General features: G+C 47.9%; 1 protein-coding gene across 1 annotated transcript in view; it reads right to left on the bottom strand.

Moving 5' to 3' along the window:
- The window catches only part of LOC119164636 (uncharacterized), a 221,930-nt gene that overhangs the window by 118,567 nt on the left and 79,680 nt on the right, over positions 1-23,683 (bottom strand). The window contains exon 4 of the mRNA XM_075874308.1: positions 18,477-18,666. Within this exon, the coding sequence (XP_075730423.1) occupies positions 18,477-18,666 (190 nt within the window). The remainder of the gene's footprint in view (positions 1-18,476; positions 18,667-23,683) is intronic.

Raw genomic sequence — 23,683 nt, 5'->3', positions numbered from 1 at the left:
GAAGCATTGGTGATAGCACCGCAGGAGCAGCAGGCCATGACTAATAGCTGCACAAAGGATAGAGGCGTGTGGTGAGTTGGTGTCATCGCGATCGTGCCGCCGGACCCACTGCAGTTACCAGCTTTGCAATGTCATGCAATGTCATGTGTAGTTCGTCGCACAGCAACCGCACCTCCACCGGTTGCTGCCCTTAGTTTCCCGGATACGGGCTAGGAGACCGGCCCCGCGTTGGGCCAGAGTACTGTCGGTGGTGCGGTGACGTGCGGCGGCTGGGCGACGGCGAACGCGAAGGGCTTCGTGGTGTCCACCGAGTTCCTGTCAGGTAGTCGGTGATGTCACGTGGTCGTTCTCCTGGCCGTGGGCGCGGTGCATTGACGGCGAAGCCACGCAATCCCATCTGTCGGTACTGGCAACGGCGGTATGTGTGTCCGGCCTCGCCGCAGTGGTAGCAGAGCGGGCGATGGTCAGGGGTGCGCCAGACGTCAGTCTTCCTCGGTGCACTGCGCTGGGCCGCTGGCGAACGGTATGACGTCGGTGGGGGTGGTGGCGGCGGTGGCGTCTGTCGACGGAAGTGCGATGGGGCGGCGTTTTGGCGTGGACGGGGAGGAGCGTTGTGGCGCAGTGCAGCGGCGTAGCTCATAGCTTCCGGCTCAGGCAGCGGTGCGTGGGGAACTTGAAGCGATTGCCGAACTTCTCGCACAATGTCGGCAATTGAATCCACTTGAGGCTGGGCCGAAGGCAACAGCTTGCGCAGCTCTTCCCGCACGATCGCTCGGATCGTTTCACGCAGGTCTCCGGAGTTACTGGCTTGAGCAGCAGCGCAGTCTGCAGTCAGGCGACGATTATACTGTCTGGTGCGCATGTCCAGGGTCTTTTCGATAGTGGTCGCTTCTGCTACAAATTCTTGGACGGTTATCGGTGGGTTTCTCATCAGCCCCGCGAAGAGCTCCTGTTTGACCCCTCGCATGAGGAAACGAACTTTTTTCTCCTCAGGCATGTCTGGGTCAGCGTGACGGAATAGTCGGGTCATTTCTTCTGTGAAAATGGCGACATTTTCATTTGGTAGCTGAACCCGGGTCTCTAATAAAGCAGCGGCCCTCTCTTTTCGAGCGACGCTCGCGAACGTTTGCAGGAATGCGCCGCAGAAAACATCCCACGTTCGGAGCGTGGACTCCCGATTTTCGAGCCAGGTCCTTGCGGCGTCTTCTAAATAGAAGAACACACGACGCAGCTTTTCGTCATGGTCCCAGTGGTTGAGGGCGGCCACACGGTCGTATGTCTCTAGCCAGGACTCCGGGTCTTCGAACGATGACCCATGGAAAATTGGTGGTTCCCTGGGTTGATGCATGACCATCGTGGGCTGGGACGCTGCGGTTGTCATTGTCGCTGCAGTCGCAGTCATGGCCTTGGTCTTCCGCGGCTTGTCGTGTAGAAGCCCGTACTCCGGTGGTAGCCCTTGCTGTCGGCGGCTTGTTCGCTGCTCCTGGTTGGCGTCGGTGTCTTCTCCGCGACGTGGGCTGGGTTCACGGCTTGACGGGGGCGTCCGGTACATGAACGAAGCAGCACCTCCACCAAATGTCACGGGGTCGTGACGTGGCCGAAGACAGGAGACTTCTTGTTGGGATTTAACTGTTTCTTTGGTCGAACCTGTGCCCGGTAAACAGAAAGTCCAATTACAGCAGCAGTCTCGCACAGATAGCAGTCTCAGACTGATAGCGGCGAACGGAGCGTCGGCCTTCGATCAACAACTGACAAGCGGCGAAGCGCGTCGGCATTTATACTCCCGCCGTCGAATGTTCTAGCGCTATTGCTGGCGGCGGCGTACGTTCCAGAACAATCTGTACCATTCGCACAGTGGGCGTGATCTTATCGAAATGATCTACTACAGTCTGGAACCTTCTAGAAAACTGCCGGCGCGGTTTGCGCTGAAAATTGTGCGGTGTTTTCGGACGATAACAAAAACTTGGGAAATAACACGTGGCAATATATATATATATATATATATATATATATATATATATATATATATATATATATATATATATATATATATATATATATATATATATATATATATATATATATATATATATATATATATATATATATACGCGCAAAGTCGCCGAAGTTCGCTAAGAAATGCTTTGCATTTAATAAACTTTATTTCAATGGGACAAAGTGCGGTTTAATCCAGGGTAGGGCTTTCTTGTAGAGCCCTACTGGCCGCGCCGGTGTGCTGGTCCTGGTCTAGAGTCACCAGTTGGCTCCCCAGTGCCAGCGTGGAAAGCCATGCCTCCCAAGACCACGTTGTGAGTGTTTCGCGTGAACCCGCCAGCCTAGATGCTGGATATGAGCTTATCGCTTTCTACGTTGGTAGGTGATTGTGGAAGTGTAACTGTGTGGTCGCTATACCAGGTACACATCCCTGTTGTGTATGGCTGAGGAAAAATCGCGTGTAATCTTGATATGTGTGGGTATGTGTTTGAAGGCGGCGCCAGTCCCTCGCCTGCTGGTTGCTTAAGTTGAGGGGCGGAGCGGCGTACTTCCGTCTTATAAACGTTGGTTTTCTAAGATGTGCTTACTTGTTGTGTTGTGTTCTTTATGGGGGTTTGAGAGGTCACGTGGGGAAGGTCCTGCATCTCGGCCATGAAGTCCGCGAGCGATGCAGTTTGTCTCCTCTTTCCCCCTCAGCCCGCATGTACTGGGCACCAGACGACGCCATGTGCATCCGTCAGCGTGGGATCCGAAATATCAATGACACATCTGGGAAGTGTGCCTTTGAGATGTAAGCGATAGGCAGCTTTCGAGCATGTATGAAGGACGAGTGTGTTCGTGAAGGATGAGAGTTACTTTCACTGCATTTCCAAGAAGTTGTTTTCTTTATTTATTGCGGAAAGTGATTTTCAGTCTATTCAAAAGCAGACGCGTAGCTGTGTGGTGACCACCTGATTGCCGCGCAAACAACCCCGGTTCGCTTCTCCTCATACACCAGATGTTTTTAATATTAATTTTATGATTGGTACTTTCCTCTAATTTATGTGACGCACAAGGTGATGATTTTTCTCTCACAGCCAGCGCCAAAATTTTAGCGAAACGAGCTCCTTAACGCTCTCGCGTTCATTACTAAAAACCATACAACTACCTACTGTGCATGAGGTTCACAGAATATAGAAGAAACCATTGTGGGGGGAACGACGTGGCTATTCGAAGCCTGCGCGTGGCTGCCGTTGGTTCATCCCCGACAGCATAGACTTATCTACATAAGCTACTTCACTGTTCAGTAGACTAATAGAGGGGCTGAATGGCGCACGTGGAAGCATTTTGGTGGATATATAAGGCTTCGGATATTTCTGCTGTTCTCTTATTTTGGTGCTGGAAAAGGATGGTGCTTTTGATTTACTGGGCATTGCACCCACAATTTTAACAGTGACATGCGAGATGTGAATAAGGGGCTACTTTTAGGGTGATGTGCTGCTACCTTAGCCTAATAAGCAGGCAGTGGCTAATATGTCACATGCAGCAGTCGGTGAAAGGAATCATGCAAAAAAAATAGATAGATAGCACGTACAGTGGGAATCAACGATATGTGAAGCACGAATCAGGAAGGCTGAATCAAAATCAGCACGACATTATGAGGCGGACGAAAGTTATGCCGTACATGACTTCAATGTCATTACTGTTACGTTTACGCCTGGAATTTGTGCTCGTTGGGCATAACGTCACGTAATACCAAATTTGGTATATGCAAAGCTATCAAAATGGCTGCGAGCGCACTTTGAGCGTTGCATGTAGTCATGTTTTACATCACATGCATGTCATTATTATTATGTTTGGAAGTGTCATTTGCCTTCGTCGTCCGTTCACATCACGTATTACCAAATTTGGTATATGTCTAGCTAGCGAAACGGCCGCCAGCGGATCATGAGCAAGGCATGCAGTCCCTATGCAGTCATGTCATACCTTACCAGCTTTGCAATGTCATGTGAACGAAACCACTGGAGGAGCAGCAAAATTATCATGTGTAAATCATGACATTTATGACACACATGTCCCGATTTTCATGTTAGGACTAGTCACTTATGCTCATCATACAGTAATGTTGGGCCATACCAATTTTGGAATAAATGCCATCATCCAAATGGCCAGGAGAGCTAAAAGTCATAGGTGACTAGATAGATAGATAGATAGATAGATAGAGAGAAAGATAGATAGATAGATATACAGATAGATAGATGCGGTCAAACTCACTGAAGTTTGCCAGGAAATGCTTCCCATTTAATAATATTGCACAAAAAGATAACAAAAGGCGTACACTGATTAGTGTTATATGTTGTCTGCCTAGCCTTGTTACGTAGATGCTCATGAAGAGCCGGAAATCTGGAACCTAGCTCATTCTTGGCATTGAAAACGGCGTGAGCATTGCAGCTGGAGACCACCTGTCTCCAGTGTTTAGGACCTTCGTCATACTTATCAGGTTCTAGGCCAAAAGGTCAGATCAATAAATAAAGAGAACCTTATTGTTCTATGAAAAGAATAAAAATACAGAGAATAGTTGGACCGAAATTCTGAAGTAGCTAGTTAATGGTGCAAGACAACGTGTATACAGAATGTACAGGTCAGCTTAGAAGCCGAAACAAAGTAAAAACACAAAAATGATTTATATTAATACATGCAATACCCGTATATATTTTGTCAAATCAAACAGACTTTCACATAGGCTTATGTATCTTGTTTTTATAAAAAAAACTTGCATGCTAGACTGAAAATGCGTGCAGTATTAATCTCAAGGAGCGGGAAGGATGCTGCAAGCTCCTTTGGGGCCAAGTTCATCTGGATGCATTTAGATAGAACACGTGCTCAACATATTTAGGAGCCCAACGATACTAACGCACGTAGTCGTTTGGTTTCGGAAAAATAGACATTTGGAAATTCATTGCAGTAAGGTGGACGTCGGAGTTAGTGGGTATATCACATCAAATAAACGAATAGAGACAATGGCGCACAAGGGATAAAAGTTACCGACACAAAGACTGGACTAGCAAGTGTTCCTTATTAACAGACATATCCCACAAAAACAGAAGTCGCATGCGTGGTTAAAAAAAAGCGTAGGCGAAACAAAAACAGCCTACGTGGAAACCCAGATTCTAACGCCTGTCATGTACTAGATGGAGAAATAAACACAACGCCTGCAACCGAGGCTTGCTGTTGTATAGTGCCTTCTTTCTCCTCGGCTCACTTTCCGAGCGTGAGAAACCAAGCTTCGTTGCCGCTCTTCATCACTACACTGGGCCATGAATCTAAGCGCGTGTAGCTGCCCGAATTGTCTCGGGAGGGCCGCACTTGGAGTGTCATGGTGGTCGGTTATGTATATGCTCAAGTTGTCTTGTTGGACGAAACTGGCTGTGTCTAGGTGAGCTGCTCGTTGCAGGTCTCGTCCACTCTGAGAATTAATGTAGGCACCGGCAAAATATGAACCCAGCAGGTGATACTAGCTGATGTGGTGGTCCAATTGGTTGCAAGACAACGTGATGACTACCCCGTCGCTGCTTGGACGTCATGGCCGGGAATCCAGAATGCAGTACCGTGACTGCTCACACTGAGTGGGGAATCCTGCCCTGTTCACGGCGAGTTAAGATGCGACAAGCTATCTCACTAGACATAATCGACATCACTGTGTATACTTTACGCGCGCACTAGCGAAGCAAGTCGTGCTCTTGCAGCATCACTGATGTTTTGCTGGTCGTCGAGGTGGTGGTTCTTGCCAATGTGTCACGCGCAATCAAGTCTTAAAGCTGATCTGGCCTTGTCATCATGTGCAACCGTGATCTGTACCAGGATGTCTTCGACGACATCATCCTCGGGTAGAGTAAGCATTTGAGACTCGTTTAGGCAGTCGGAATTTGGCCAGTGACGAGCATCCATGCACTCGACCAATGATTGCAGAAAATGTGCCTCATGATTGTGGGCTAGACCTGCCATCGTGACTTGTGCTTCGTCTCTGGCTGGTTGCAGGGACCCGGCGTTGTCAAGCAGCAGGTAGAAGAATCCAAGCACTCTGGTGCTCACCTGCTAGGAGGCCGGCTCGCCGGCTGCTGTGGTTTGTAGACGACCTCAAAAGGAAATTGCGTGGCAAGTATCGGCGCGGAGTCCGACGCCTACACGGAGGATTACACCATGCCACTTGTGTCAATGATTGCCACAATGCATTCTGGGAAACAGTGCGTGGAGTGGGCACTGTGCACAGCTGTATCGAAGTGGTGTGGCATCTGGTGAGCTTGATCTCCGACTCGCTCTCTAGATTTTGTGCCGACCGGTTGTGCGCCCACGATCTTCCACGACAGTGCAGCTTGCCAACTGGCTCGCTCTAGGCCGTCTCCTGCCGCCGACAAGAGCTCTGGCTGAGTGGTGCCTCGTCCTCGAACCCCTGTAACCGTGTCCATCTTTCCTATCTTCTCTGTGGTTCTGTGTGTCGCTGTCCCTATGCCACGCTCTCTCCTTCCCCCCTCTCTGTCTCTATGCCTTGAAACCTACTCGTTTAATCCCTCCTTACCCCCATCCCTCGTGAGCTACTGTTGAGTTGTCGCACTGTGATGCAGATAGTTACGGGGCTCACTTTTCTCTTCTTTTCTTTAGGAATTACTTAAGTAATGTTGCATAAGTTAAGTACCCTCGGAGGAGGGTAGCTTGGTGGACGCCTGATCTGCAGCGTCGAAGTTATGTGCGTCTAAGCCCTCACCCGTGGTAGAAATGTTGTCTGCGGAGATAAGGTCACTGGTATGTCAAGAAGGGTGAAAGATATTTGTGAGTTCAGCGCATCATTCAAACCAGCATTGCAACCTGACGCCTTCGGCGTGCCATGCCCTGGTGGCATCGCGAAGGTGGTCGATGGCAATTATCCACTTGCGACACTCTAGTCAGGTAAGCAGGGTGCAGAAAAAATTAATAGTCTTGACCCACAAGAAAACGTCGTCGTGACAATCACGGAATACCAGCACTGCCCACATAGCAGACGATGGTGAAGTGGCAGGCGAGAAAATTAGGATAACTACGCTGAAAGATATTTTCTCGTGAGCTAGTTTGTGGGCAATACGTGGCTGAGGTAGCCATGAAAATAAAATAAAGAAACAAGAGGTAGAGAAATTAGTTTTAGAGGAACAACCGCGCATGTTTGTATTGAACCCTGGAACTTCTTGGGAGCAGAAAACACACAAAATACACAAAAAAACTGGACAAATGACCACTTCAAGATAAAGTTAATTTACAGAAATCGGGCATGTATTACCGCACAGAGGCAGGAGCAACAAAGAAACGCATGCATGCGCAACAACATATTACACAAATGAACGAATACCAGCCTAAAAACAAATTCATATAAAATAAATTGCCATATACTCACAAAATAATGATGATGAGCGGGAAAAGCGGTTGGATGGTGTTACCGTAAATCACCCGTGACATTTACCACTCACTCATGCAAATGGGTGCAAAGAGTGCACAGTTATATACAACGGTTATATGTAATAAGTGGTATGATGTGTTGGGTTGTGAATTTTTTTCACCTCCAATAATATTGTTTTTCGATATCAAATGTAGGTGGAAGTTGCGAAAGATGAGGTCTGTGCACGATGACCTGGTGATTGCTGGCTGCTTCCAGTCATACTAAGTGCATCGTGCAGCATATCGAGACGTCATCTACTGCACAAGCCAGTCGTTGCCCGCGATCATCAGCGTCATCGTCATGGCGTATACTGTTTACCTCGCGTGTGCTGTGCCGGAATGGCAGAAAGAGAATGTGGGGTCTGGAATGCGCTTTTTTTTCGTCATCATCAGCATGACTGTCATCGTCATTGTCAACTGTGGCTACGGCGCACAACTCTGAAGAACAAGCGTAGACTTTAAGAAGCCTCGTCCCTAAAAACAAAGTGATGCTTGGCGTCACCATGAGGGTTACAATACAAAGGTAAAACAAATGTGGTGAAAAAAAAGCCCAGGTCTCGCAAAACGTGTGCGTCGCTACCGGTGATCTCTTTCTAGCGCTATCGTGCCAAGCCACTCCCTTGTGTAGTAGGTTAAGAAACGGCTGGCTGATACACATGGGAGCATTTCTGTGGATATGGAGTACCAATAATGGATAGGGTTTAACCCCACAATACCCTGATACGGTTATGAGCGTCGCCTTAGAGGTGGGTTTCAGAAATTTGCACCACCTGCGGTTCTTTAACGTGTACCTAAGTAAGAGTACACGGGATTTTTGAATTTCTCACCCCCATCAGCCACCGCTGGCAGAATTCAATAACGCGACCGGTGGGTAAGCAGCCAAGAATCTTGACGGAAACCGAAACACTTAAAAAAACAAGGTTAAGGTGTTATACGTAATTTCATGCGACGCACTCGAAAATCAAATTGTAAATATGTATTAACCAACGCAAACAATCTTATTTTGCTGAAAACAAGGAGCATGCGCCACGGCAATCATCGCGAGTCTCGCCACCACCTGCGGTTGGTCGAAGCACCATAGAGTAATAAGGAAGCACCATGACATGACGCGTGGGACGGTGAGATGGCGAGGACAGCTGACTGTGCTAGCCTGCAGGCGATGCCGGGTTTACCTGTTGAAATCGGGCAGTTGCTGTTAGTATGGTGAACTGTGGAAGTCGTAAAGAGTTCGCCGTTCATATTTACGTACATGTTCGAGCTGGTCGCCCCTGTAAGAGTGACGGCCGAAGACAATGCCAGCACCGATGATGCGGCACAGGAAAGCGAGACCCTACCAGCCACCTTCATCCGCGTCGGAAACATAGATTTGTACGTATAAGATGCATGCCAGTGCTCAATTTCGCTGTATCAAACTAATACAAATGATGCTTGCGCGACCACTGCGCACAAACCTAAGCAGCCTCCGTCTCGTCACTAGCTAGCCCGGCGGGACATGGTGTTACGACCGCGGTTTGCAGGCACCGGAGGTCCGGGATAAAGTTGTCGAGGCAGGACGAAGAGAGACTTGAAAAGAGTTTATTTACATTATATACGTTGTTTTGCATTATATACAAGGTGAGCTCTCGTACATGACGAGCTCTTTCTTACATGGCGAGCTCTCGAATGTGACGTTCCTCTACATGGCGCTCCTTCGAATGAGCCGGCTGGCTCACTATAAATGATATGTGCTCCCCAGATCCCTAGATCAGAGAACACGTGCAGATGGTGCTGTCCAATCACAGATCACACACAATTGGCGAGGGGGAAGAGCATGCACGGCCCACGTGAACGTCCAACATTGAGCCGTGATCACTGCAATCCAACGTGGCGCCAGCGGGGCTCCTCCTAGTCCTGTGTGTGCCGCTGATCAAGGGGTCCCAAGCTCATGACAGCATACATCAAAGGGTCCGCCGAAACGCTTGCTTAATTAGCGAGGCGATTTGCGGCGGCCGCCGCGGTATGCTGTACTCGTTCTTGTCTCCCGAACCACTTACGGCGTTGTGGTGACACGATGCCTCACCCTCCGGCGAGGAGGGACAATAACTCGCGGGCATCGGCAGCCGGCCGTTCGGCTACTTCGTTGAGGATTAAAATAGCGCCGCTCCCTCGTCAGCTCGGGCACCAGTTACAACAATGGTCACTTGCTGCAACACATTTATGATAAAGGACAGCGCCACCGCAGTTTCACCGGAGGCTGACGTCACAATACGTGGCTATAGAACCCAAGCTGCCAGGCTCACTTTTCTAATTATTTCTCCAACTGTTCGAGCACAGCATTAGCATGGTTGCCCTGCTGCTGCGACCACATTAATAAACAATCGTTACGTATCTTGTTGGGATGCGTCCTTTTCTCGACATGGCATCCCACAATACGTTTAACCGTAGATAATAAATACATTAGGAAACAGCAGCATCGACACTCGCTTATAGTCACGTATCGGCACGGTCAGCATTGCGCGCAGGCATCGTGCGGAAACATCAACTGTTCGTCGATTTCACCACTCAGAGTGCAGCGTTGTTGATGCAGTCAGTATCCTATTTCGCAGCGGGCAAAGAAGCATGGAATGAGTCAGTGTGCTAAAGTGAAAAAAAAAAGAGCCACACGAAAGCCGCGTTTTGTCGCAACGGTGACATGCGCTTGGAACTGCGCTGAAAGCTTATGCTTGAATAGTTTGGATATAATATATATAAGTTTTTTTGCGATACTTTCGCTCTTTCTAAATTCTGGCAGTACTACAGTAATTTTACTTATTTTATTTTCACATACTGCAGCCTCAATGAGGCCATTGTGGGAGTGGGAGAAAAAAAATAGATAATCAAGTCAACATTCATGAACCGGTTTCCAGAAATTCTTGAAGGGGTAGAAAACAAACACTTCAGGCCATCGAATTCCAGGCCTATAGAGGTAAAGGGGAAAAACTGTATATGAACACGTCAGTGCAGAAGGAAAATTGCGATTTTAAGGGCATGCGCACTCCTAATAAAGGAAGATTCGAAAAATTTCAGATATGATTCGAGAGTGCTGAAGTGAGAAGAATTGATTAAAATGTGCAGAAATTTTAAGCATTCATCATGACGACATTTCGCAAGCGTAGTGAGACCCATAGCTGGGGAAGGCAATTCGTTGAAGAAAAATGCCTGTCGTATCTCTTGCATACAAAGCGCGCAGCTCTGTTTTGAAGGACTTCTAGTTTCTTGATGTCACATTTTTTATCGACGTTCCACACCACACAACCATATTCGAGAATGGATGGAATAAGTGTTTTGTAGGTAAGCAGTTATGTTTTCTGAGGAGCAAGATAGAGCGTACGGTGTAAATACCCTTAACTTTTAAGGGCTTTGTTGTATGTGAAATCGATGTGTTTAGACTACGATAAATACGTGGCATCACTTGTAAGGCTACCAATTCACTTAATTGCGGACACCCTGCGCAAAATAGCATTGTTGAAACCGCTGTCAAATGTCCACGGCACGAACATCTCGTAAATGACATAACGACCGTCTTTGAGAAGTTAGTATTCAATTTCCAAGATCTCAACCAGCTACAAAACTGAAGAAATGAATCATTAAGAATGGCGTGATGCAGTGGAGATTAGACAGTATGATACATGACGTGGTCAGCATCCAAAATGCGTTATCCTTTTTACCGAAGTGTGCAAGAGAAGATCAGTGATGGTGTGTTGAAATGCAAGCTGTATATTAGCTGCGTTAGAAGCATGCGACTGTCGTGTAGAGTGGCTGATTTGGACGCGGCGCACTGATACATGTGTGCACATGTTTTTTCCACAGCTGCTCGCGTACGCACTGCGTCCACATGGGTAAAGAGGATGATACATACAAAATACGATGTAGTACAGGCTGTTTTTCACTTAAAGGAAATCTCGGAGTGCGTGGTCTCGTAATGCGGCCAGGGCTGCAACCACGCACAGTCAGCAGCTCCCGCGTGCGCAAATGATTTGGGAGTGTAGTTTTGAACCGCGTCGTCTGCTACGGCGGCTTTCGCTTGCCCCATTGCTGGCGAGCCCGCGGATATCATTGTTATTGCAAGAACTGAGCCGATGATCTGCACTAAACGTTGAGCGATGTCTCTGTGTTTGCGCTCCTTATGTGTGCGTGTTCCTGTGTTCTTTCTGTGTGCTGTTTTTTCAAAAAATCCACACTTGCTCCTTTATTTGTGATAACGGGGTGCTACACGCCGCACTTGACAGCATACCTTGTTTGTTCTCTGAAAACACCGTGGTATTGTGTGCGTTCGTGAATATTTCTTCTCTGTGTGTAAACCATAGTACACTGAAACGAGGAAGACATGAAAAGTAGCACTGAATATGCGTTGTCTTAATTTGACTTCAGTAAAAATAAGAACTCAACAGTAATACTCTTTCTGCTGCGCTGGCTTACTGCGATACAACAAATGGGAAGAGGCTCAGGAATATTTTAGGTGAGGGCAAAGCCGAAACGTCTCTCTTTTCGAGTACGATTCGTTACCACAAGACTCGCTAGCCGGCTCCGAAATGCACCCGTGATGCATCCCACTAACAAACTTGTCCTGTCACCAGCGGCAGTGATGACGGTCCTCATTCTGGACACGCAGTGAGGCGTACAGTCACTCGATGAGCAATCTATTCACTTGCACGGCGTCCCCCTTGCTTATGATGGGGGACCACAACCGATTCTCGGACAGTCCAGTGTAGAGGATGGTGTGCCAGCGACATTTCTACGAAGTCCCAGGCACTTTCTATTACATTCAGGTCCAGGGACTAGAGTGGCCATTCCATGACAGTGACACCACGCTATATGAGCAGTGTGGATTGGTGACCTGTCGTGTTGAAAGGTGTAGTCGGCTTCCGGGAGTGGGCCGTCAAGAACGGATGGAACCAGTACGTCGTTTATAATCGTCCCGTACCACTTAGAGGTGAACTTGCCGTGAAGGCGGATGAGTGGGCCCAGACCATCATTGCTAATGAAGGCCGACACGCTCACACTAGTGCGCCCGCTGGCGATGACTCGCTACACGTATGGCGACATGTAGCTGGGACAAAGGGGCAAGCATATATTGAGTTTAGATGTTTCACATTAGGTTGTGGTATTTTTAAAAAAGATAGGCTTGTGCAAAACACTCAGCATAGTAAGCGAAAGCTGGCGGAGTGCCATTTCTAGACCTTGTTACAAACTATCTTTGGACAGCTACCAATGCAGTTGCTACGTGCCCACTACGTAAAACAACACAACTTAAGAAACAAAAAATAAGGCTGAACTTCTTTACTGTTTGGAAAGCTTTAGGTCATGCTCCAAACTTAAACTCCATTAGTATGAATGAACAACGTGCGATTAATTGATTTTGCAGAATAAGTTCCGTGTTCGTGCAGGGCGCCAAAATCGTTCTCTCCGGTGGTGGGAGGGAAGGTGCGCTGATCGCTGAATACAACGTTCTGCCATTGCTCCACCGTCTGATTTCGTGTGATTGCTTGAAATCGACCAGCTTTGCTTTGTTTGTGGCCCTAAGCAAATTTTTTTGGCCACAGTTCTACTTTTTAGGCTGGCTTGATGGAGTCGCTGTCCCACAGTAGATCTTGAAACCCTCAGCTACAGGCTGTAACTTCTTGAAGCGACGCTCGGGGGGCATTCACAGCAGGCGCAACCATCAACTAATTTTCATCATCCATTGTGGTTCACGGACATCCGCGAAGCGCATCCTTGACTCGACCTTCTTTCTTGTAAGGCTAAAGAATCCTGTTGACCGCTTTGATGGGTCTTCCTGTCTACTCTGGTACGCTTTTTTGAATATAGTCTTTACAACACAGTTCAGTAATATTAGGTCGCTCTTTTTCTGGCGTACGAAACATGGTAAACAAGGCAAGCGACACAGTACTGGTCGCTCCAAACAAGAAAAAAAAAGGGCGGCAGACGTGCCCCATACAGTTTTATTCAGCTCGTTCTGGATCTTGTCATGGAATGCGCCTATCGCCAACCAATGGGACGTGCTGCGGCAGAACATCTCGCTGACACCATGCATTCCCTGCCATCTGGAGTCTGTGCTATCATCGATGCCTCTCGGTCATGAACTTAGAAGCGTCACGAGCGCATTTCGGCGCCGGTAGTAAGTCTTTTGTGTTGTTATAAAACATCTGCGATAATAAGCACGTTTAGGTGGTTGTTATGACCTGAATAATTTTTTAATCCATTCCCATATGTTTTGTTACACTAAACCCGCTCAGCTGCTCGGCAGTCCCCACTGAGTCCTTTGTTTTCTTGAAAGTCAAATAAAGACTACGTAGGGTGCATGCTCATTATTGTGTCTTCCTCATCGAAGCTTACTGCAGTGCGCATGCACTCAAGAAACATTGGAGAACGCACACAGTACCACAATATTTCCATAGAACAAACAAAGTATGCTGTAAAATACTGGTTCTAGTACCCCATTAGCACAAATAAAGGCTGAGAGGGTGGTGTTGCACAACGTATAGTGCAGCCAAGAGTTAGAAGTTGGGCAAGTTGTTGTGAGCACAACTGAAAAAAGTGCGCAGAAAAACATGACACGAAGAAAGATAGCACGTTAAAGGACCCCTGGTGGTAGAAATATCCGGAACCCTCGACTACGGTGTCTTTCATATGGTGGATTTGGTACGTTAAACCTTACATTATCCATCAATAAAGAAAGAAAGCACGCGCGAGTTTCTTCGTGTCGCATGCAGCGGTGCAGATTTTTCTCAAAATGATTATAGTGCAGAGTTTTGGCCCAGCTCCCGATTATATCTGTGCGCTGACCGACAATGCAGCACTTGTGCTACCGTAGCAGACGACGCTGTCAAACTCTACTTCTTTGAAGCGCCTGTGCGCGTGCGAGCTGCTGCTGGCGCGCGATCGCAGCGCTCGTCGCAGTGCGATGCCAGGTGCTCCGAGATTAAACAGCCAGTACCTGAACATTCATGCTGCAATACAATTGTGTAAAGCCACATTTTTTTTCTGTGCGGTGTGACAAAAACACCACCGTATGAATCAAAATTAAAGCATTTTGCTTCATGTGGTGGCATTCGACAGTGATCGGACGTTACAGAAGCAACTAAATGTTATCTGGATCACAGTATCAAGAAATGTTGCATGAATGCATGAATGATTCTGGAACTTGGTCGAAAAATATTACCCGAGCCGAAATCGAAATAAAGCGCCCTTGTTACACGGTAATATTTGTTGGTGATTATGACTGGCTCTGGTGAATATTATTTAAAGGCGCGATCACAAGCTGTAGCTAAAAAACAGAGATTGCGGCCTACTGGGTGTTAGATTGAGCAAAACTGCGATAAACGGTGCCTGCACAACAGCTAGTTATGCGCAAGATCCATAGAGATTCAAAGTGAGCGTTGCGAAAGCGAGGCAGCACAGTGATGATGGCTCCGATAAGCGTGTGCTTACCAACCAACTACGCGCTGCTATGGTACATAAGTAGTCTTAGAGCCTTGCCTCCGTTTTTGTTTTCGTGGACGCTCTCCTGGTGGCTGCGAGTGACCTCTCAGGCGTGGAAACAGAAGGAACGGTGTCGCTGTTCAGTTCCTCACCCTTTTGTCAATCCTAGCGAATTTCTCGTAGGCTAAAAGTCTTTTTCTTTCAGCTTCAGCAACCCAATTCGCAGCCATCTTTTGATCCCGAGGAAACTTGTGGAAAGCAGCCTGATCGCAGCTAAAAGTGTCGCGGTAGCCATATGCGGCGCAGTGATTCGGCATTGCGAGTCCTTTTCGACCCCGCACAAAGATAACTAGTGAATGTCGGAATGGTACAATGGCAAGAAAACTATGAGGCAAAATTACCCGAAAAAGGAGTAACGAAGCCCAATAGGCACGTGCGATGAACGGATGGACCGCTGAGCAGTAACCACAGAGGGAAGCGTGCCGCGTGCAAACCACTTAGTCTCCAAACATGCTCCAAAAGGACGAACCGCCCGGGAAATGTGGGCTCAGTCTCCTCTCCTGGCTCAGTCTTTCTCCGTATTTTGCTGGCGACGGTTCGAGTTTCGTCGCACTCGGAGGGCTCGACCACGGCCGCCTGGATTCGGCGATCTAGGAATTACAACGTGGTGCTTGTGTGTACGCTTGGATGAGCGTGCGCTGCTGCTTTTACGTTTCACCGCAACCATGAGGTCTGGAGCAGGTCTCGACACGTCACCACGCCCCGCTGCATATCTCTGGCTTCAAGACAGTCACGACCAACACACGACAGCAAGAGTTGGGAAGGCCAACATGGCGGCCGAGAAAACAGCAGGCCTATCGGATACATGACTTCAGTCCGACTCATGGCATAAATGAGCACTGAATTTTTTCGCAAGTAGGTGATCATTCTTCATTCTATTCTACTTGTCGCGTGTGCGATACGGATCGTGATTGCCGGCAACGGGCTTGGTCGTGTTGTATATTTATCACACGCACGAAATGCATTGCGAAGGTCAGCTTCGGCGTCTGCAGTTCGCCATTGCTTTGTGACTGCCTGGAAATTTGCCGCCATTGCCATTGGCCTCCCGTACGCTCGCTCATCGAATGCTCGCCTGTCTTTGCCGCCTCGATAAGCTCCGTGCTTACGATATTGGGCTGAGACCTCGTCGCTGTGTTGGGAGTCGTCGAAAACACGTTGCGGGTTCTCGTAACGAGCTTGGTTGTAGTATGTTGCACGCTGTAGGTGCACCAGCACAAGCTGGTGGGGCTTTCGCTAGCGTCGGAACTCAGTGAAAATTGGTCGCCTTTGCTTGCCTTCCCCGTCAGTCGGTCACAAGCAGCTCGGCGCCGTCCATTGGCCGCCGTGGCGGATTCGCGTTTGCGCGCTGCACTCGCTGGAAATTGTGGAAAAGGGCTGCATTACCATGAATTTATTCGGCGTTAGCTTTAAACCAGCTCGGCGCTGTTAGTGTCGGCGACCTAGCATACGCTCGCTCTCCTGTTCGAAGTTCACTGGCGGCAGACACTCCGCGTGCAGCACCGTGTTTGGTCTCGCGCTCGCTTGTTCGAGCTGAACGACGTCGCTCGCTTAGGACTCGCCGACTTGTTGGAGGCCCGGTGGGTCGCGGAGTTGTGGCTGCGGCCACCGCTCCTAAGCTGTTGCTCTACGAGGATCGAAAAGAGTCTTTGACGATGTGTGATATCACGGTGAAATTATTAGCATGTCATATGTCACGTATGTTTTTATTTCAACTTGCACGCATTTCTCGTATGCATTCGTATACACTCTCTGTCCCATGTGACTCACTATTTTACATACTTATTGTGCAGCCATGGGCGCACACCGTGCTGAAGGCTGTGTGCGCTGGCGTCTGCGATGCCTGTCATCCATCTCTTTCGTCAGAGCAGCTTCAGAAGGACTGTACGAGATGTGAAGGTAAAGTAATTGTGTCAAAATTTACACGCGTGTTTTTATATTAACTGGCACGTATTTATAATATGCGTGCATCTTCATCTTCTGTCACGTGTGTCTAACCATTTTTACAATCTTATTGTACCTACAGCCGTGGGAACACAACAGGCAGAAGGCTGCGTGCGCTGGCCTCTGCAATGCCCGTCATCTATCGGTTCCGTCGGAGGAGCACCACCAGGAGTGAACAAGATGTGACAATGAGACTGCACTTGTACACTTCACCATGAATTCACCAAAGGAATAGAAAGACTTCATGTGTATGTAGAAAAATAAAAGATTTCGATGTCTCACTTTTGTTTTTCGTTGTTGCCGTGACTGCGAAAGCAGTTACACATAGGTGGCTAACTACTTGTTCACGTGTTATTTTCGGCGCTATTTCTTGCTCACTGCGCAGAAAAACAGGCAAAAAATATTAGGCCTGGCGGAAAGTAAATAAAAAAAAACAGTGTTTGAACAGGGGATAAATAGTTCATCCAATGAGAGTATTTGAGTGGATCAACCGTTCGTCTGGCGAGGTACAACTGGAAGGACTAACGGTTGCCTGGTAAGATGTAAATGCGGAGATTAACGGTTGCCCTATAAAGTGCAAATGTGAGGACTAAATGTTAGTTTGTTGGGGTGAATTGTGGGACTAACGGTTACTCACTAAGGCGTAAATGTGAGGAGTAAATGCTTGTCTCCTGAGCTCGTCTATGGGAACTAACTGTTAGACCCGGTGCCGTTAGTCCTTATAGGGATTAATGGTTGTGGCATCCCCATTAGTACCCAAAAGGACAAACCATACACCATTTTAACACCCATATGCCTTGGAGTAAAGTCCTTACGAACTGACAGACAGAACTGATGGTTCGTTATGCCGCAGACCGCAGCAAAACGAGGCACAATCCCGAGGTTAATAGGCTGAAAGGCGCCGACGGCCCGGCACGATCCCGCCATGACGTCACTGCCCCTATTCTTTCTATCTTCCTTGGTCCGCCCCTGCTCTTCACGCGCGCTAGGGGGCATTCCCACTGCCAACGTTTGCTCGCTTATACCGCCATTCTTTGATCGAAAATCGCAAAAAACGCTGCGCAGCCATGTTGTTTGAAGTCGCAGGTAGTGAATTTTCAATAAATTCGCGAATGCGAAACCCCTGCAGGGTCCCTTCAACTACTTGACAACCGTGTCGGGTTATACTTCATTTGTCAGGGTGCTGTGAACGCGTGCGTTCCTCTGTTGTTCTTAACTTTTGATAATATCCGGCAACTTTTTGTAAACAAACCTTAGTTTGAAATCAGCGCTCGTCATGTATAGTTGTGCAATTTTCGTGCCTTTCACTCGCAGGTACGCTCAGGAAGTAGAGCGAACGCAGAGAGAGCTCTCCATTTTGCCCCAAGTGGTCGAAACTTCCGAAGCCTTCCAGTACGGCGTCTTTCATAATCGTACGGTGATTTTAGGACGTTAAACCCCTCATGTCAATCCAGCTCTCCATTTTGCCTCTTTCTTCTCCCCCTCTCTTACAATGTACTGTAACAGTACGAGCAAGGTCACCGTGGGTATCGTGCTGCATTTCAGGTATTTTTTTCTCCTAATAGTGTAGCCACAACGGTTGAATGCGTGATTCTCACCACTGCGGCGCCTGGCGGCAAGTTCTGAAGATCAGGGCAGCCGTGGGGCAGCTTGGAGGTGCTGGAATATGTCGTGTTCTGGCTGTCGTCACCGGCTGCCTTGTTGTGGCGGAAGATCACCATGCACATACCGGCAGCCACCACGACCAGCAGCAGCACCACGATCACCCCCGCGACGGCGAAAATGAAACTGCGTACAGAAGGGCTCCGTCACTTCCTCGCAGCAACGCGGCACTACACAGCAAAAAGATGGCACACAGCACAAGCTTTGTGGAAAAAATGAGTGGCCTACCACTAGTAGGTTGCAGACACAGAAAAGCACCTGTCAAGTCAAACACGTTAATATTTTTATATTTTACTTCAAGATACTCCTTAAGGCCCTCGGTGAAAGTATTGCATAGAGCGACATATAACAATAAATTTTTAAAAAGTAAACAGGTGAAAGTAACGGTAAAAAGTACAATCTTGACAATTGGCTAGTATACATTCGGTCAGAAACAACAACGACAAAAAAACTTTGAAATCATACTTTGAAATTAGGAACTGAAGTAACTAGACACAAGTGGTAAGAAAAAAGCTAGAAATGCAAGCATAGAAGGCAGTTGCAGAATGCCTTCACAACTAGGGTTCACGAAATGCACGAAATGCGGAAGGAACTACACAGAGACACTAATAAAAGAAATATGCTTTAAAAAACTGGCGTAGGACACCACATCTATGGTATACGGCCAGGGTGTAAAAGATCTTGGAATTTTGTTATCTTTTTTGGTAGCTACGTTAAATGGCAAATGGTTCCATTCAATAATAGTGCATGGTATGAATGAATGAGCGAAACGATGAGTGTGACATATGGGTCGCCTGACTTTGTACTGGTGATGGCGAGGAACTATGACTGCAGGGGGCTGAAACAAATCTCAAGAAAGAATTGAATGACGGTAGAGTTTATGAAAATGCCAAAGGCGATCTGCTTGGTGACGATTGCATAATGGTTGAAGTTCGGCGCAATCTCTTAGTGGAGTGATGCTTGAATGACGTGAGTGGTCTGAAAAAATAAAAGGCACACCACGGATTCGCAAGAATTCAGTATTATGGATAAGATCGGCTTCAACTAGATCCCAGATAGCTGAAGCGTATTTGATTTTAGGTCTAAGTTAAGTATAGGCTATATTACATATATAGGGACCTGCATTTTTAGGGAATGTTTGATAAGGCCGACAGAACGATTAGCTGAAGCAAAGATGACGTTAATGTGATAATGCCACGTGAGATATGATTCAAAGTTAACACCGAGGTATTCATAAATACTACTACTAAGAGCTAATTAGGTATTATTTAAAACGTTACATTTTGGTATGCGGGCTTGATGTCGGGTAAATTACACTAATTTTCTTTTGGATTCATTACTGGTCATTAACCATGATGTGCACCAAGTAACGATATTGACAAGGTTGGATTGGAGGAGCTCGCTATCGGCGTTACTAGATAAATGACGGTATAGTACACAATCATCGGCGAATAGTCTAATATGGGAGGGCACACAATTCGGCAAATCAATAATATAGATGAGAAAAAGCAACAGACCTAAATGAATACCCTCAGGCACACTTGATGACACGTTCACATAATTAAAATGGTAATTATTGACAACTGATTGATTTGATTTGTGGGGTTTAACGTCTCAAAACCACCATATGATTATGAGAGATGCCGTAGTGGAAGGCTCCGGAAATTTCGGCCACCTGGGGTTCTTTAACGTGCACCGAAATCTGAGCACACGGGCCTACAATGTTTCCGCCTCTATCGGAAATGCAGCCGCCGCAGCCGGGATTCAAACTCGCGACCTGCGGGTCAGCAGCCGAGCACCTTAGCCACTAGACTACCGCGGCAGGGCTATGGACAACTGTGTACTGTGTTATGTGCGAAAGCAATTCTGTATTTTATGAAATTACATTGGGTCAAATGTCAAGTTGACGTATTTTTAATATGAGTCTGTGGTGGGGAACGCAATCAAAAAGGTTTTGAATGATCCAGAAGGATAGCATCAATTCGGAAGCCCGACTTTAGTGATGAGTGCCGGTCATGTGCAAAACCGGCGAGATGAGTGTTGCAAGAATATCGTTTGTGGAAACCGTGCTGATGTTTAAAGATAGTGTGGTTCTCATGATTGATGATTGAGTGTAAACAATATATTCCAGTAGTTTGCAGATTGTATCAGGGAGACTGGACGATAGTTGAACGGTACGGAGCGATCATCAGACTTAAATATGGAAATGACCCTTGTCACCCGCCTGTAGTGGAGAATGATACGAAATGATAAGAATTGAAGAAGTGGTACATTTATTGCTGGACTCGACCGCACTTTCACGTGACCATATGCATATCGTGCAGTCGAGGCACTGCGTAATGTGCGACCTTCTTGAGCACAATAACTTTCTGAAAAAGTCATGCTAGCTCACAATGTCTCTACACTGACATGATTGTGGATGTGTTCCTCTCTTTGGCAACACCACCATTTTGTATGCCTAATGGAAAAAAACGCAGCGGAAAATTGTGGAAGCTGCCCACATCCACTTTCAGTCCGTTTCTTGCGTCGGCCAGACATCCATCACTTTGCGTGACTAATAGCTTGGCTATCTGAGCTCTCGTTGATATTTTTCAATTTCAGTGCTCTCAGAAACTTGTTTTCTAGCTGACCTCTCATGTACAGCCGCGGCTACGTCTGTGTACAGCACGCGAACAGCCGGTTTTTGCTTTGCGGGCCGAAACCTTGAGGCAGTTTCGGGCTCTGAAGTGGTGTATCAGGACATGCATGGCCTAGTTGTCTGGCTGACTACGTCAGAGCCTGATACTGCCCCAAGGTTCCACCCCGCAGCGCAAAAAAACGGCTGTTCGCGTGCTCTACACAGATGTGGCCGCGGCTGTACAGCCGTCAGCACCTTTAACTTGAACGCTCCAACGCGTGACCTGGGCTCGCTTGGACTGAGGTCGGCGCCACCGAGCGTTGAAAATGATATGCTTTCTGCAGTTAAGGACAGATGTAGCACGCGTCAGTTTCACTAGTAGATTTCTGTTTCCAGTCTGCCTGACCAGCGAGTTGAATGCACTCACCTCGCATCCTGTTTTCGCGATGTGTCACTCGTGGCTATACGTTATCGCTCGCACCCATGGCGTTGTTGTCTTAAACTTCTCTCGACAATGAATCATTGCGTGTGCTAGCTTACGCAACTTTCGTGTTTGAATTTGCAGCCGCTTCTCAAAAGAAATCATATTGTTACGTGAGTAACGAGTCAATATATCGCAAATATGTTTAGAAAATATATTTGCAAGAGCGGTTGCAGCATTGGTTAGTCGGGCTCTGAGCTCGAGCAGCAAGCGACCTTCATTCTCTTCACCGGGCACACACGCACATTGGCAATAGGCATTGTAGCAGCCTACATGTAGTAGAACCCCCGTCGGGAAAAGTGCCGTCTCGGCGCATCTAGACGTCAACGTCAATGGGCGAGTGGTACTGCTTCAGGCGTGTTACGTGTACGATGTTGATTGATTGATTGATATGTGGGGTTTAACGTCCCAAAACCACCATTTGATTATGAGAGACGCCGTAGTGGAGGGCTCCGGATATTTAGACCACGTGGGGTTCTTTAACGTGCACCCAAATCTGAGTACACGGGCCTACAACATTTCCGCCTCCATCGGAAATGCAGCCGCCACAGCCGGGATTCGAACCCGCGACCTGCGGGTCAGCAGCCGAGTACCTTAGCCACTAGACCACCGTGGCGGGGCGCGTGTACGATGTCGCTGGCCCGAGTGGTGAATGAAGACGAAGAGGCAGCAGGAGCAATTTCATAAGTGACGGGAGTCACCGCACGAAGCACTCTTTATGGCCCTTTGTACGGAGGGAGCAGTTTGTCAGCCAGGTCAACGTGCCGGGTCAGAGATCATAGCGGAACCAACGAACCGGGCGAAAAGTTCACGTCGTGGTGGCGTTGATCATAGCGACGCCGTTGGTTTTTTGGGAGGTCAGAAAGTGAGCACGAGCGGCTTTGCGTGCGTGGGCGGCCCGGTTAATGGCGTCCAGGACATATTCTGTGGTCGGAGCTGCTGGCAACAGAATGACTGTATCGAGGGGCAATGTGGGTTGGCATCCAAACAACAGGAAAAATGGAGGGTATCCAGCTGTGTCATGGCGCGATGAATTGTACGCAAATGTCACGTATGGTAGAGTGAGGTCTAAGTCAGAGCGGTCAGAGGACACGTACTTTGAAAGCATGCCGATTAGGGTTTGGTTCAGGCGCTCTGTGAGGCCATTTGTTTGTGGATGGCACGATTTAGTGAGTTGAACATGAGCGTAGGATGTCCGCTATGACTCTGGGTAGAAATGTGTGGCCTCGGTCCATCAGCAGCTGGCATGGAGCACCATGTTGCAAGATCACGTCGTGTAGAAGAAAATTGGCGGCGTCTGTGGCGCAACTTGTTGGAAGGACGTGTGTGATGACGTAGCATATGGCGTAGTCAGTGGCCACAGCTATCCACCCAATGCCAGCAGAAAACAGGTGAAAAGGGTCAAGTAAGTTCAAGCCGACGTGAAGAAAAGGTTGAGAAGAAATGTCTAGTGGCTGAAGGCGGCCAGCTGGAGGCGTCGACAGTGTTTTGCTGTGCTGTCATTCCTCACACGCCACGACTTATCTTCTGAAGGGGCGTGCGAGACGACCTGGCCAGTAGAAACGATGGCGAACAAGGTCGTATGTGCGGTACACGCCGAGGTGGCGGCAGTAGGGACGTCGTGAAGTTCACGGAGTACAGCCGAGTGGAGGTGTTTGGGTAAAGCAAGCAGTCTGGATGGATGGGAATGCAAGCAGTCTGAATGGGCCGTCTGGATGGAAGTTATGACGGTATAATTTTCCATTCTGGAGTACGAACGCACGATGCGATCACTTCGATGGAGAAGAGTCGAGACGCTCGATGATAGCCCGTAAGGCTGCATGACGGCGTTGCTCGTCGGTTATGTGGGTCAGTTGGGAAATTGAGCACACGCAGGCATCGTTGTCAGGTACGCTGGCTGGTTCGTAAACTGGATAGCGAGAAAGGCAATCAGCGTCCTGATGCAGGCGTCCAGACTTGCATGTCACAGCAAAGGTATATTCTTGCAGTCGCAGAGCCCAGCGACTAAGTCGACCTGTGGGATTTCTCAAGGATGAAAGTCAGCA

This window comes from Rhipicephalus microplus, chromosome 9 (genome assembly GCF_043290135.1).
Source record: "Rhipicephalus microplus isolate Deutch F79 chromosome 9, USDA_Rmic, whole genome shotgun sequence".
NCBI classification, from domain to species: domain Eukaryota; kingdom Metazoa; phylum Arthropoda; class Arachnida; order Ixodida; family Ixodidae; genus Rhipicephalus; species Rhipicephalus microplus.
This window is presented reverse-complemented; position numbering and strand designations above follow the sequence as displayed.